Genomic DNA, 12,629 nt, shown 5'->3' on the forward strand with positions numbered 1-12,629 from the left:
AGACACTTCTCCAAAGAAGACATCCAGATGGCCAACCGGCACATGAAAAAATGCTCCACATCACTCATCATCAGGGAAATACAAATCAAAACCACAATGAGGTACCACTTCACACCTGTCAGAATGGCTAACATTCACAACTCGGGCAACAACAGATGTTGGCGAGCATGCAGAGAAAGAGGATCTCTTTTGCAATGCTGGTGGGAATGCAAACTGGTGCAGCCACTCTGGAAAACAGCATGGAGGTTCCTCAAAAAGTTAAAAATACAACTACCCTACGACCCAGCAATTCCACTACTAGGTATTTATCCAAGGGATACAGGTGTGCTGTTTCGAAGGGACACATGCACCCAATGTTTATAGTAGCACTATCAACAATAGCCAAAGTATGGAAAGAGCCCAAATGTCCATCAATGGATGAATGGATAAAGATGTGGGGTGTGTATGTGTCTGTCTGTGTGTATACATACACACACATACATATATACATATACACACATACATACATATATACAATGGAGTATCACTTGGCAATCAAAAAGAATGAAATCTTGCCATTTGCAACAATGTGGGTGGAACTGGAGGGTATTATGCTAAGTGAAATTAGGGAAAGACAAATACATGACTTCACTCATATGAGGACTTTAAGATAGAAAACAGATAAACATAAGGGAAGGGAAGCAAAAATATAATATAAAAACAGGGAGGGGGACAAAACATCAGAGACTCTTAAACATGGAGAACAAACAGAGGGTTGCTGGAGGGGTTGTGGGAGGGGAGATGGGATAAATGCATAAGGGGCATTAAGGAATCTACTCCTGAAATCATTGTTGCACTATATGCTAACTTGGATGTAAATTTAAAAAATAAATTTTAAAAATGCAAAATAAAAGGGAAAACATTTAATATTGAATTTTAATTGAAAACATCAGTATGAACTCAAGGTTTCATAACTTTTTTCCTTAAAATCATTACTTAAAAAATGTTTTTCTAACTCTGTTCAATGAAATGACAGAAATAATGCTATCCCAGAGGCAATGAACATATCTAATGGCCAAACTTTACTTTCTGTAAACATTATCCTCACAAAAATGAACCCTAGTTTCTTGGAGAAATGGTTTCTTCTGAGTCTAGGACAAGCAAAACAGGAGATGAGCCCATGCTACCTTGTACCATAAAGCAAAGAAATGCTCAAAGATTACTGGGCTCTCAAGAGGATCAACAGCAATACATGAACTTTTTGACTCCCAGAGCACTAATTCTAATCTTTTACCTTTATCTTTGACGTGCATCTTCATAATCACCAGAGCTTTTTTGAGTACCTAATACAGTTGTCCCATGCATATCCATTTTCATTCCCATCCACACTTGAGAGTACAACACCCTTCTAATCCACATAAGATGTAAATGTCATTGGACATCTCATCCCCAAGCCACAAATACTCACTTGTATAACATTAAGTTTTGCTTCCAGGAAATGATGACTAAGCTAGGATAAATTCACTTCTTTATTTTCCCCTTTTTCTGATTTTCAGGTGGCCTGTAAGTAACTAAAGTAGTTTGAGGCTAAGGAATTCCTTCTTCTACAACATATTGTTTAACGTTAGATTACAGAATTAAAAGAAAATTTGTAAGGCCATGTTCTTTTTTAGAAATAATTTTGATCCTTACCTTAAATTTGACTCTATGTAGTCAAAAACTGTAAAACAATGGTTTTCTTTGAAGAAATAAAATGAATTTTTATTTGTTCCTTATAGTCCCTCAATTATTATCAAGCACATATTATCTTGAAATTAAATCCTTGGGCAACTTCGTTTTGCTTTAAAGGCGTATTAAAACATCAGATTTAAATTTTAGAAGTTCTGGGGCGCCTGGGTGGCTCAGTCGGTTAAGCGACCGACTTCGGCTCAGGTCACGATCTCACGGTCTGTGAGTTTGAGCCCCACATCGGGCTCTGGGCTGATGGCTCAGAGCCTGGAGCCTGTTTCCGATTCTGTGTCTCCCTCTCTGTCTGCCCCTCCCCCGTTCATGCTCTGTCTCTATCTCAAAAATAAATAAACGTTAAAAAAAAAAATTAAAAAAAAAAAATTTTAGAAGTTCTGAAAATAATGAAATTCCATTATTTACCGGTGTGCTTTCCCTCGCCACTTGTAAGGCTGAGCTGAATCAGGATTTATTTCAATAGCTCTGTCACAGTCTCGGATGGCAGCATTTGGCTTCTGTAATTTGATGAAGACACTAAAAAAGAAGTGTAACATTAAAAAGTATTTATTTTGGGGCGCCTGGTTGGCTCAGTCAGTTGAGCGTCTGACTCTTGATTTCGGTTCAAGTCATGATCTCACAGTTGTGAGATCAAGCCCCACATTGGGCTCTGTGCTGAGAGTGGAGCCTGCTTTGGATTCTCTCCTCTCTCCCTTTCTCTGCCCCTCCCCTGTGCATGGGCATGCTCTCTCAAAAGAAACAAACATTAAAAAAAAGTATTCATTTCGAACAATAACACCTTTGGGATAGTCACAGAAGCAATTCTATTGAAATCAATGAGCAGAAATTATTCACAGCAGAAAGGGATGCTTTTTTTGTTTAGAGCTCTCACCTGGCTCTCTTGGCATACAGAATGGCCAAGCGAGGATTCAGCTTGATGGCATCCGTGAACAAGTCAATGGCTTTCTGTAGTTCACCTAAAGTAAAACAGGTTGAGAAATAAAGAATAAGAAATATCTCCCATTCTTAGTAGGACTCATGAGTTTTTTTTAAAGAAAAAAAATAAAAGGATAAAATTAAACTTACAAAGAAAAAAGTACTCATACTAAATTTACAGGGTTGATTAAAAATACTATTTGAATTCACAGGAATGATATAAAAATTCAAGAAAACCAGAACTCATGCAAAGTCCATAACTCACATTTTAAATTCATTTACTGTGTATCCTATTCACATAGTTAGTTAGCTTCTTTGTGTATGAGTGCCTTCAGTGAAGTCATACAACAAATAAAACATACTATACAATTGGAATAAGTCTTTGCACAAAGTTTAATTCTTGGGCATAGGAAACATGGGGAGGGAAGACAAACACAAAGTTTTAAAGGTAATGTCACAGTTCACTTTGGAAAATACATTTACCCAGCTAGTAAATGTGTAAAGAAAGAACTTTAACAGAACTCCTAAACAATGAAGAATGTGGAATGTCATTAGTTACTACTGCAGATGTCTATTACAAATTATTACGCTTGGAGGTCTAATAAGTAATTCACAGCTACCAAGTTCAAAACTGAACTCTTAACTCTGACCCCATCTCTAAAATCCACTTCTCATCCTTATATTATCAACTAAATATGTGGTTCTTTCATTCACTCTAGTTTAGAGGTCAGCAAACTTTTCTGGAAAGGTCCACATAAAAATTATTCTTGCAATCATCAACTATTCAATTCTGCTGTTGTAGTTGCAGACAACACATAAACAAATGCATGTGGTTATGTTGTTCCATTACATTTTTATAAAAATAGGAGGCTATAGTTTGGCTAATTCGTCATCTACCTCATGCCCCAAATCTTGGGAGTCATTCTCAACTCCCCAGTCTAAAACTGTTTTTACTGATTGCTATGACAAAAAAGTAAGAACTGTAGAAAAACAGATGTGGAACGGGAAATGAGGGTGGCAGTGTTCAATATGAATCCAAGATTCGAAAAGCTATTTAGTGCCCAAATATATACATCGCTTATTAGAAAACAAATATTACGTAAGAATAAGATTAAATATATTTTTTCAATTTGTGTATACGATTTTCCAATCACTAACTTGTTATGACACAGATACTTATTAAATTATTTGGACCTAACTACATTATAAATGGAACTCTTAGCCATTTCTTTTGGCCTAAAAGGTATGTTCAAGTCATGACAGTAAGGACACTAGGAACAGAGAAAGTCTGAGACTCTTTGCCCTAATCCAAGCCATCATCATTAGCCACTTGGATTATAAAATATGACTTGATTTCTTGCATTCCCTCTGTAGTATCATGACAATGCACTTTGTATCTGCTGTGAGGAGCCAGAGAACCCCATCTTCTGTGCTCGAGGATACACTTCATAAGCTGCTCCCAGCTAATGTTAATGACTAAATAACAGCAAGGACACCAAGACTGGCCCATTATTGTGAGACTGTTAACTCCTCTATTGGACAACTCTGGCTTGCCAAGACGTTTTAGAAACACACCCATAGAGGATTGTGTTTCTCTCCTACACAGGAATAAACACTTACACAACTTTCTCACTGCCTTCCAAACTCCTCTGGCTCTCCCCGCTCCCCCTATTTTCCCTCTCAGGTATTTTCTTAGATTTCTGGCACATCAACACATTTTGACTTCTTCTTCTGCAATGAACATACCCTTATTTGCCCCTATAACCTGATTTACATAAAAGAGCAAGAATAATCCTTTTCAAAAGTAAATACATCTCACAATGAAGCTCTCCTACTCAAAAACAAAAACCCCTACCCACAACACCTCAATAGCTTCCCAATCATCCTTAAGGATAAAATTGTTGAGTCCTTAGCCTAACCTACAAAGTTTAGTGATCTATCTTCCCCACCACCTTCCCACCGCCCATCTCCCACTACTCCAAAGTGCTTCTATGACCTCAACTCCATCTGCCATTCTTACCCCTTCACTCGCCTCGCTCCAGCTACAAGGCCCTTCTGTTATGCTCTCCCAGTTAGCCTCTGTACTTGTTCTTCACCTGTCTCAAAGGCTCTTCCTCACATTGCTTACTCACTTCATCATATACTTTTCTGACCACCCTTTGCAAAATACAGCTTTCATCAGTGACTATTTTTTTTACTCAGCTCTATTTTTCTTCATCACGATTACCACCCAACATTAAATTACAATTTGGCTGTTTCCGATTCTGTGTCTCCCTCTCTCTCTGACCCTCCCCTGTTCATGCTCTGTCTCTCTCTGTCCCAAAAATAAAAAAACGTTGGGAAAAAAAAAAATTTAAAAAGGGGCGCCTGGGTGGCGCAGTCGGTTAAGCATCTGACTTCAGCCAGGTCATGATCTTGCGGTCCATGAGTTTGAGCCCCACGTCGGGCTCTGGGCTGATGGCTCAGAGCCTGGAGCCTGTTTCCGATTCTGTGTCTCCCTCTCTCTCTGCCCCTCCCCTGCTCATGCTCTGTCTCTCTCTGTCCCAAAAATAAATAAACGTTGGAAAAAAAAAAATTAAAAAAAAAAATAATAAATTACAATTTGGTTTTGTTCCCCAGTAATATATGAGGTTCAAAGGAAAAAAACGTGGTCTCTTTTGTTTTTCTCACTGTATATCTAGCATCTAAAACACTGCCTAGGGCGCCTGGGTGGCTCAGTTGGTTGAGGGTCTGACTTCAGCTCAGGTCATGATCTCACGGTTTGTGAGTTTGAGCCCCGTGTCGGGCTCTGTCCTGACAGCTCAGAGTCTGGAACCTGCTTCGGATCCTGTGACTCCCTGTCTCTCTGCCACTCCGACGCTCACCCTCTGTCTCTCAAAAATGAATATAAAATAATCTTAAAAATAAAAAATAAAACACTGACTAGAGGGGTGCCTGGGTGGCCCACTCTGTTGAGCATGTGACTTCGGCTCAGGTCATAATATCTCAAGGCTAGTGGGTTCAAGTCCCCAGTCAGGCTTTGCAGGAACAGCACAGAGCCTGCTTCAGATTCTCCATCTCCCTCTCTCTCTGCCCCTCCCCCACTCATGCTCATTCTCTCAAAAATAAATATTAAGAAAATAAAATAAAAACACTGCCTAGAACATGCTAAGCTTTAAATATATTAAACGGAAAAGCGTAATAAAAGTAACATAACTAATAACGTGACAGCTAAAAACACTTACTAAGATCTTAAATTCAGTAAGAATACTGACACTTTAGAAATACCAGTAACTTGGGGAGCCTGGGTGGCTCAGTTGGTTGAGGGTCTGACTTCAGCTCAGGTCATGATCTCACGGTTCGTGAGTTTGAGCCCCGCATCGGGCTCACTGCTGTCAGCTTAGAGTCCACTTCGGATCCTATGTCCCCGTCTCTCTCTGCCCCTCCCCTGCTCATGCTTTCTCTCAAAAATGAACATTAAAAAAAAAAAAAAAAAAAAAACACTACCTTAATAAGAATGGTACCAGATACTATTCTAGGCATAATACACATATTTATTCCTCAATATACTATGTAGGTACATTATCCTTATCGTACAAAGGAGGAAACAGAAGCAGAGACAAAGAGTAACTTCTCTAAGTTTGCCTAGCTAGTAAGTGCCAGAACTGGGATTCAAAACCCAGGCACTCTGGCTTCCTAAGTTCAGTGTTTAATTATATTCCTGTCTCTCCAACCCCACGCAGGGCCTGAATCTACAATCCCAGGCTTAGAATACTAATGTTTTATCCCTCTACGATATACTATAAAATTACATTTATTCTAAAACTAGAACTAGGTTAAATTTACACATGAATACAGCTTGGAAAGAAATGTGGAAAAACAAGAACATGACTTATTAGGTAGCGGCAGCAGCTTCATTTTATTAAAAATTGCTAAGGCAATAATAAGAAAACAAATTTAAGAAATATAAAACAATATGCCAAAATAACTGACAAAAATAATAAATGAATTGGTATCATGGCACAGTAAGATCCTGCACAAGTCAAAACCCTTCTGAGACCTCAGATTATTCATTAACCTGTAAAACGGGAGTAGTATGAGGTTTTAATGAAATAATGCACATTAAATACAATAAAACTGTCAGGTAGGTAGAAAGCACAAAATAAATGTTGGATAAATAGACATTAGGTAGTAGTAAAATTAAAAGATTAGTGTGGAAAAGGAGTGGTCAGGAAGAGAAGTGGCTGAGATCAATTGATGGGTATGAATTAAAGCAGAAATAGGTGAAGAAGAGCTTTAGAGAGAAGCAGCAGAGCACAAGTGTAGGAACATTCTAGGACAGCAAGGTCTGGCTGTAATGAGAGGTTAATATTCAAAAAGAAGAGAACAAGGCTGGGAAGGCAAAATATGGGATCTGACTCTAGCAGGTTTAATGCCTTGATGAAGATCTTCAGAAAGTGTGCAAAAAGCTAGTCAGAGGTTACAAGCAAAGGAATTTGTGGAAATAAAAAGCGGTTCTAAGAAAGAATAATCTAGGGACAGTGAACAGAAAGCAATAAAGGAACTAGACATTTAAGGTAGGCAAATTATTGAGGCTAATGCAATGGCATAAACATGTGAAAATGACCTAAACTAAGAAGGTGGTGAGATCACAAAAAAAAGAAAGTGAATACATTTGCCAAGTTGGAACAGCAATCAACGCTGACCTCCTGAAGTTCAGTCATCTTCTAATTCTACAGGCGGAAGTCCAAACGCACTCCAGCAACAGACAGCAGCAGCCCCACCACAATGGCATTGTGGCACACTAACACACAGCTATGGAAGGGTCTGCATAGTACCCAAGAAAGGATTTGTTTTTATAAATTATAACTGATTCAACATTATGCTTAATACTACCAGCACTCTCCCACTTTGAAAGGATTTTCTGAAGTGGATCTAAAATGCAAAGATTAGAATAAGAATGTTATTATCCTATGGACATCATTTGCCAAGGGTGTTGCTGTGTCAAAAGTTAAGAGCCACTGTGCTGCTACTACTACCCTTTTTTTTTTTTTAAGACTTTTGCCTCTTCTCAGTGTAGAAACACAAGGATATAACTGGTAAAGGAGTCTTTGAGTCACAGAAAGATGCGTCCAATGCCCTGAGGCAAGGTAATTGATACCTGAGTGGTTTCAGCCTCTTTATCAAAGGGGAAGGGGTGGATAGAGAATAGGACGCTTACTTTCTTCTCCAGTATAAGAGACTCAGCAAATTTAAATTCCCTTCCACTTTTCCACTATTTTAACAGCTGCTGCAGGGAAAAAGAGAATATATAGAAATATAGCAAAGACGAAAAAAAAATCACTCACCATCATTTAGGGCATCAATGGCAGCCACTTTTTTATCATTTGCCTGATCCATCATTTCCTCGGTTATCTAGGGGGAAATCGTAGGTCAACTTAGAAGTAACAGAGAAAGCAAAGAGAAGGAAGCAGCTTGGGCTTTCTTAGGGATGGGGAGATATAACCCTCATTTTCACTCATTCTTCTCTTGTTTCCAGGGAACAAAGAGGATAACTATGGTAAGTGATTAGTAAGAAATTACACAGGATGAGCTTTAATCTTTCATAATGAACAATAAATTGCACTCCCTACCTTTACTTTAGACATCACCTTTGTGTCCCTCCATCCCAACCAACCTAAGCAAGATGTTCCTGCCCTGGTCTTATCAACTCCTTTCTAGTTATTCACAAATACTAAAACTCAATCTCCTCATAAAGATGTAACTAAGTCCTGTTATACTTGAATTTTAAGTGAAATGTCTCATCCTTTTGTTCGAACAAAGACCTACAGAGTACCTATACTGTACAGAATACAAGATGTTGACAGTACAATGATCATTAGTAACAAAAACTTAGAGCAAACATCCTACCTAAATGGAAAGTAGTTATTTCTTTTAAAAAAGGCAAAAAGATTCATTCCACCATTAACCACTGTGTAAAAAATATTACTGCTGCTGGCTAGTTCATTAAGAAAATAACTTGACAGGTTTAAGAATTGGAAGGAAACACCAAGCTGTCTTCATATTTAACTAGAAAACCCAACAGAACTGACAGGTTGTTAGATCTACTAAGACAATTCAATAAAGTCCTTAGAAACACACAAACAACATAAAAAAATAAGAGTTCCTCCACATCAGCAAAAATCAATTACAAAACTGGACAGAACAGGATACCATTCTAAGAACATGTAAGACTTTCATGGAGAGAAAAAGTAAAATTCTATTAAAGAACACAAGATGTATACCATGTTCATGGGGAAAAAAAAATTTTTTTGAAAAGTAGGCTACACGCTGAGCATGGAGCCCAACACCGGGCTTGAACTTATGACACTGAGATTAAGACCTGAGCTGAGATCAAGAGTCAGAGGCTTAACTGACTGAGCCACCCAGGTGCCCCAAGAAAAAATTTTTTGAATACTTCAACCGAACCGCAAGTTACTCAGTAAATTCAAAGTAATTCCAACAAAAACTCCTACAAGTTTAAAAATCTTTTTCAAACAAAGAACAAAAAAGAACAAAGACACACTTTACCAGATAGTCAGACATCCTACAAATCCAGAGTAATTAAAAAGGAAAAAAAAAAAAACTCAGTTTATGGCAACATGGTACACATAAAACCCTGAATAAATGTAAAAGTCATCTTTGACATAAGAATGTAGAAATCCTCAAAGAACAAGATTAAATGAAGACTTGAAATCCAGTAAGGTAGCCAAGTACTCCATCTGCTTTCACCCTTTTAGCAGGTGTCAAACCCGGTGATCTCACAATTCTGTTTTTGAATGTAGTGGACACATGAAAGAAAATCTAGATTCAGGTGAAGAGAATACATGTTGTCTAATCAGATACGCTCCAATAAATCTGGAATCCCACCCACATGCCTATACCTGCAAGAATAGCAAACCCAAAATAAATTGGTCCCAATGAAAGGAACAGCCAAGTAGAAAGAAAAAGAAACTCCCCTATAAACTTATAATGATAAGCCAGAGTTTCTGGTGGAATTCATATTACTTGTATAGTTACACAAACAACAGAAAAACCATGCTGAGATTTTAAAGTGGTCCTTGACTTGGTAGCTCCAATCCAGAGTCTTGATGGAAGCAAACACTTCCCTCTTTGGAGGAATACACCTTCTACCCAGGCCCCAAAAACTTTTCCACAGGTGAAATGTCAAAGAACTCATGGTCAAAATATCAACACATAAGTACACACAGTCAAAATATCCACACACACACAAACCATCCACAAATAAATGAGCAAGAGTCAGGAAAAGTAAAAGAATAAGGCCAGTAAGAGTTTGATAAAGATTTTAATGTGTTTAAGAAAATAGAGGCACATTTTGAAAATGAGTAAGGAAAAAGTGACTTATAAATAACCAAGTGTACTTTAAAATGAATCAAAGCAAAACATAAAGATGAAAAACACAAGCATTCAAATTCAAACATCAACAGCATACATCATTCAGCAGTGATAAAGAGATGAAACTTAATAGTGAAAAAATCTAATACATATCTAACTAGGGCTCCAGAATGACAGTAGAGAGAATGGGGAAGAGGCGATATTTGAAAGGTATTAGTTGGAATGTTCCAGAACTAAGAAAGTTAACCCTAGAATTTAAAATGCTCAACAGGGGCCCCTGGGTGGCTCAGTCGGTCAACTGTCCAACTTTGGCTCAGATTGTGATCTCACAGTTCACAAGCTCAAGTCCCATGTCGGGCTCTGTGCTGACAGCTCAGAGCCTGGAGTCTGCTTCAGATTCTGCGTCTCCCTCTCTCTCTGCCCCTCCCCCACTTTCTCTCTCTCAAAATAAAAGCATCAGAAAACTTTTTTTAAATGCCCAATATATCCCAAGTAGCACAAATGAAGTATTATAAACCTAAATACCTGAAAGTGACACATCATCAATAAATAAAATCCATAATTTAAAAAATTCCTTTTACAAAGAATGACAAAAAGTACCTATATTTGTTCTTAAAGATGCACACAGCTTTATGGAGAAAATGCTAAAAAATTACTTAAAAACATTAGGAAAGACCTAAAAAATTAGATACAGATTCATGGGTAGTTAATCTCAATAGTGAACTGTATCTTCTCCTAACTTGATTTAGATTTAATGCAATTCTAAATCAATTAGATTTGGGGTGGGGAGATGACACTTGATAATATTCTAAAATTTATATGGAAAAAGAAAGGCCAACAAAACAGCCAAAATATTCCTAGACCGCTGGGGGTCCTTACCCTAAGGTTAAGGTAAGACAATGTGTCATCAGCACACAGAAAGAAATTAGACAAGAACACAGCACCAGAAGTGGCTCACACGTACATGAAACAGTGCATTTTGGCACTGGTGGGGAAAGAAATTCTTTAATAGCGCTGACAGGTAGATTAAAGGTGAAAGGTTAACATAAAGTTTTCAAAAGGGAAAAATATATTACAGTAATTATAACCTTGAGATAATAAAGCATGATATATAAGAGAATTATCAATTTAAGAGAAAAGATTGTTTATTAAAACATAAAAAATACAAGTCACAAACTAGCAGAAAATATGTAAAACACATATAAATGACAAATTGTTAGTCTCTAGAATATAAAATGAACTATAAATCGGTATGAAAAAGGCAAACCAGAAGAAAAATGGGTAAAGTCAAAATAGGACTTCACAAATACCTGTGAATGAATGACTAATAAACATTAGAACATGCTCAACTTTATTAGAAATCAGAAAAACTCAAATTGGAAGCCACAAGGGCATACCATTTCACACCTGGCTGAGATGAAATCTGATAGTATCAAGTGTTGAGGAGGAAATGGACCAAGCTTCTAAACCACAATTACTGTATTTCAGTGTCTCTCAAGCCTTTCTCATTATCAAACCCCAAAGAACCATTTGAGACATTTTTTAATACTCCCCCACTCCATTTTAATACCACACAGATATACCACATGTATGTTATGACCCTCTGGAAGACCACTAACCATTGTAATATGTAAGTTGTTTTTTTTTGTAAGCTCCCCTTCCAAGAACCAATTTTCACCACCTTGAGGGTAACACTGTACCCGTTGTGACAAAATCACTTTGGAAGCCAATTTAATATTAGATATCCCATTAATAAGTAATTCCATTTGTAAATGTAAATGTTAGGTGAACTTAAAGAGCAGTCAAACCAGATGCAAATTGAAAAAGCAGATAAACGACAAATAACGAAGATTTCAAAGATTGTTAGAGTATGATTACAAATAATGGGAATTTCTATAAATGTTTTAAGTACTAAAATAAAATGCTTTCCTAAATGCCTTAAGTTAGAGAAAGATTTAGTATGTGATTTTCCTGGCAGAATTACATCATAAAAGTCATTGTGATAGGTGGGACCTTTACATTCCTTACTACAAGCAGAAAATAAGCCACTGGACTCACCTCTACATTTTCATCTCCCATTTCTTGAGGGGCATCAGTATCTGGTTCAATCACACCTTCATTGTCAATTTCTGCCAAAGTTAAAATGATAGTAAGACCTGTGATGCCCCACATAGCAGCCACCAGCCACGTAAGACTATTAAAAACTAATGAACTATGGCTACTGTAACTGATAAGGTAAGTATTTTACTTTATGTTAATTTATTTAAACATATTAGGGAAATAAAAATATTTCCTTATGAAATACTACTGTATTGTTTTGTTAAAATTATATTTCATTTTAACTGCTGCATCACCAGCGGTATTTAATCTTATACTAGAAATGTTGGCAAGTGCACAGTTTCTAGTATTACACACACACACTCCACTGACTTTGTGTCAAAATGATTCCATTCAAATATTTTATTCTACACATCAATGTACTATAATGTTTTAAAAAATACTTTATGCAGATAGCACAAATTATAATAATGATGTAAATCATAATGAAGTATTTACTTTTTAAATAAATTTTAATTTTAAAATAAAGGCACCCTGCTAATGCAGACTCAAATGCCAAA

At 37.0% G+C, this 12,629-nt stretch overlaps 1 protein-coding gene across 1 annotated transcript in view; it reads right to left on the reverse strand.

The window, feature by feature from the left end:
• Window positions 1-12,629, reverse strand: part of ST13 (ST13 Hsp70 interacting protein) — a 32,423-nt gene that overhangs the window by 10,358 nt on the left and 9,436 nt on the right. Inside the window, exons 4-7 of the mRNA XM_015077896.3 lie at window positions 12,070-12,140; window positions 7,965-8,031; window positions 2,594-2,678; window positions 2,128-2,238 (exon numbers count right to left, since the gene is read on the reverse strand). Coding sequence (XP_014933382.2) covers window positions 2,128-2,238; window positions 2,594-2,678; window positions 7,965-8,031; window positions 12,070-12,140 — 334 coding nt within the window. The remainder of the gene's footprint in view (window positions 1-2,127; window positions 2,239-2,593; window positions 2,679-7,964; window positions 8,032-12,069; window positions 12,141-12,629) is intronic.

This window comes from Acinonyx jubatus, chromosome B4 (assembly GCF_027475565.1).
Source record: "Acinonyx jubatus isolate Ajub_Pintada_27869175 chromosome B4, VMU_Ajub_asm_v1.0, whole genome shotgun sequence".
NCBI classification, from domain to species: Eukaryota; Metazoa; Chordata; class Mammalia; order Carnivora; family Felidae; genus Acinonyx; species Acinonyx jubatus.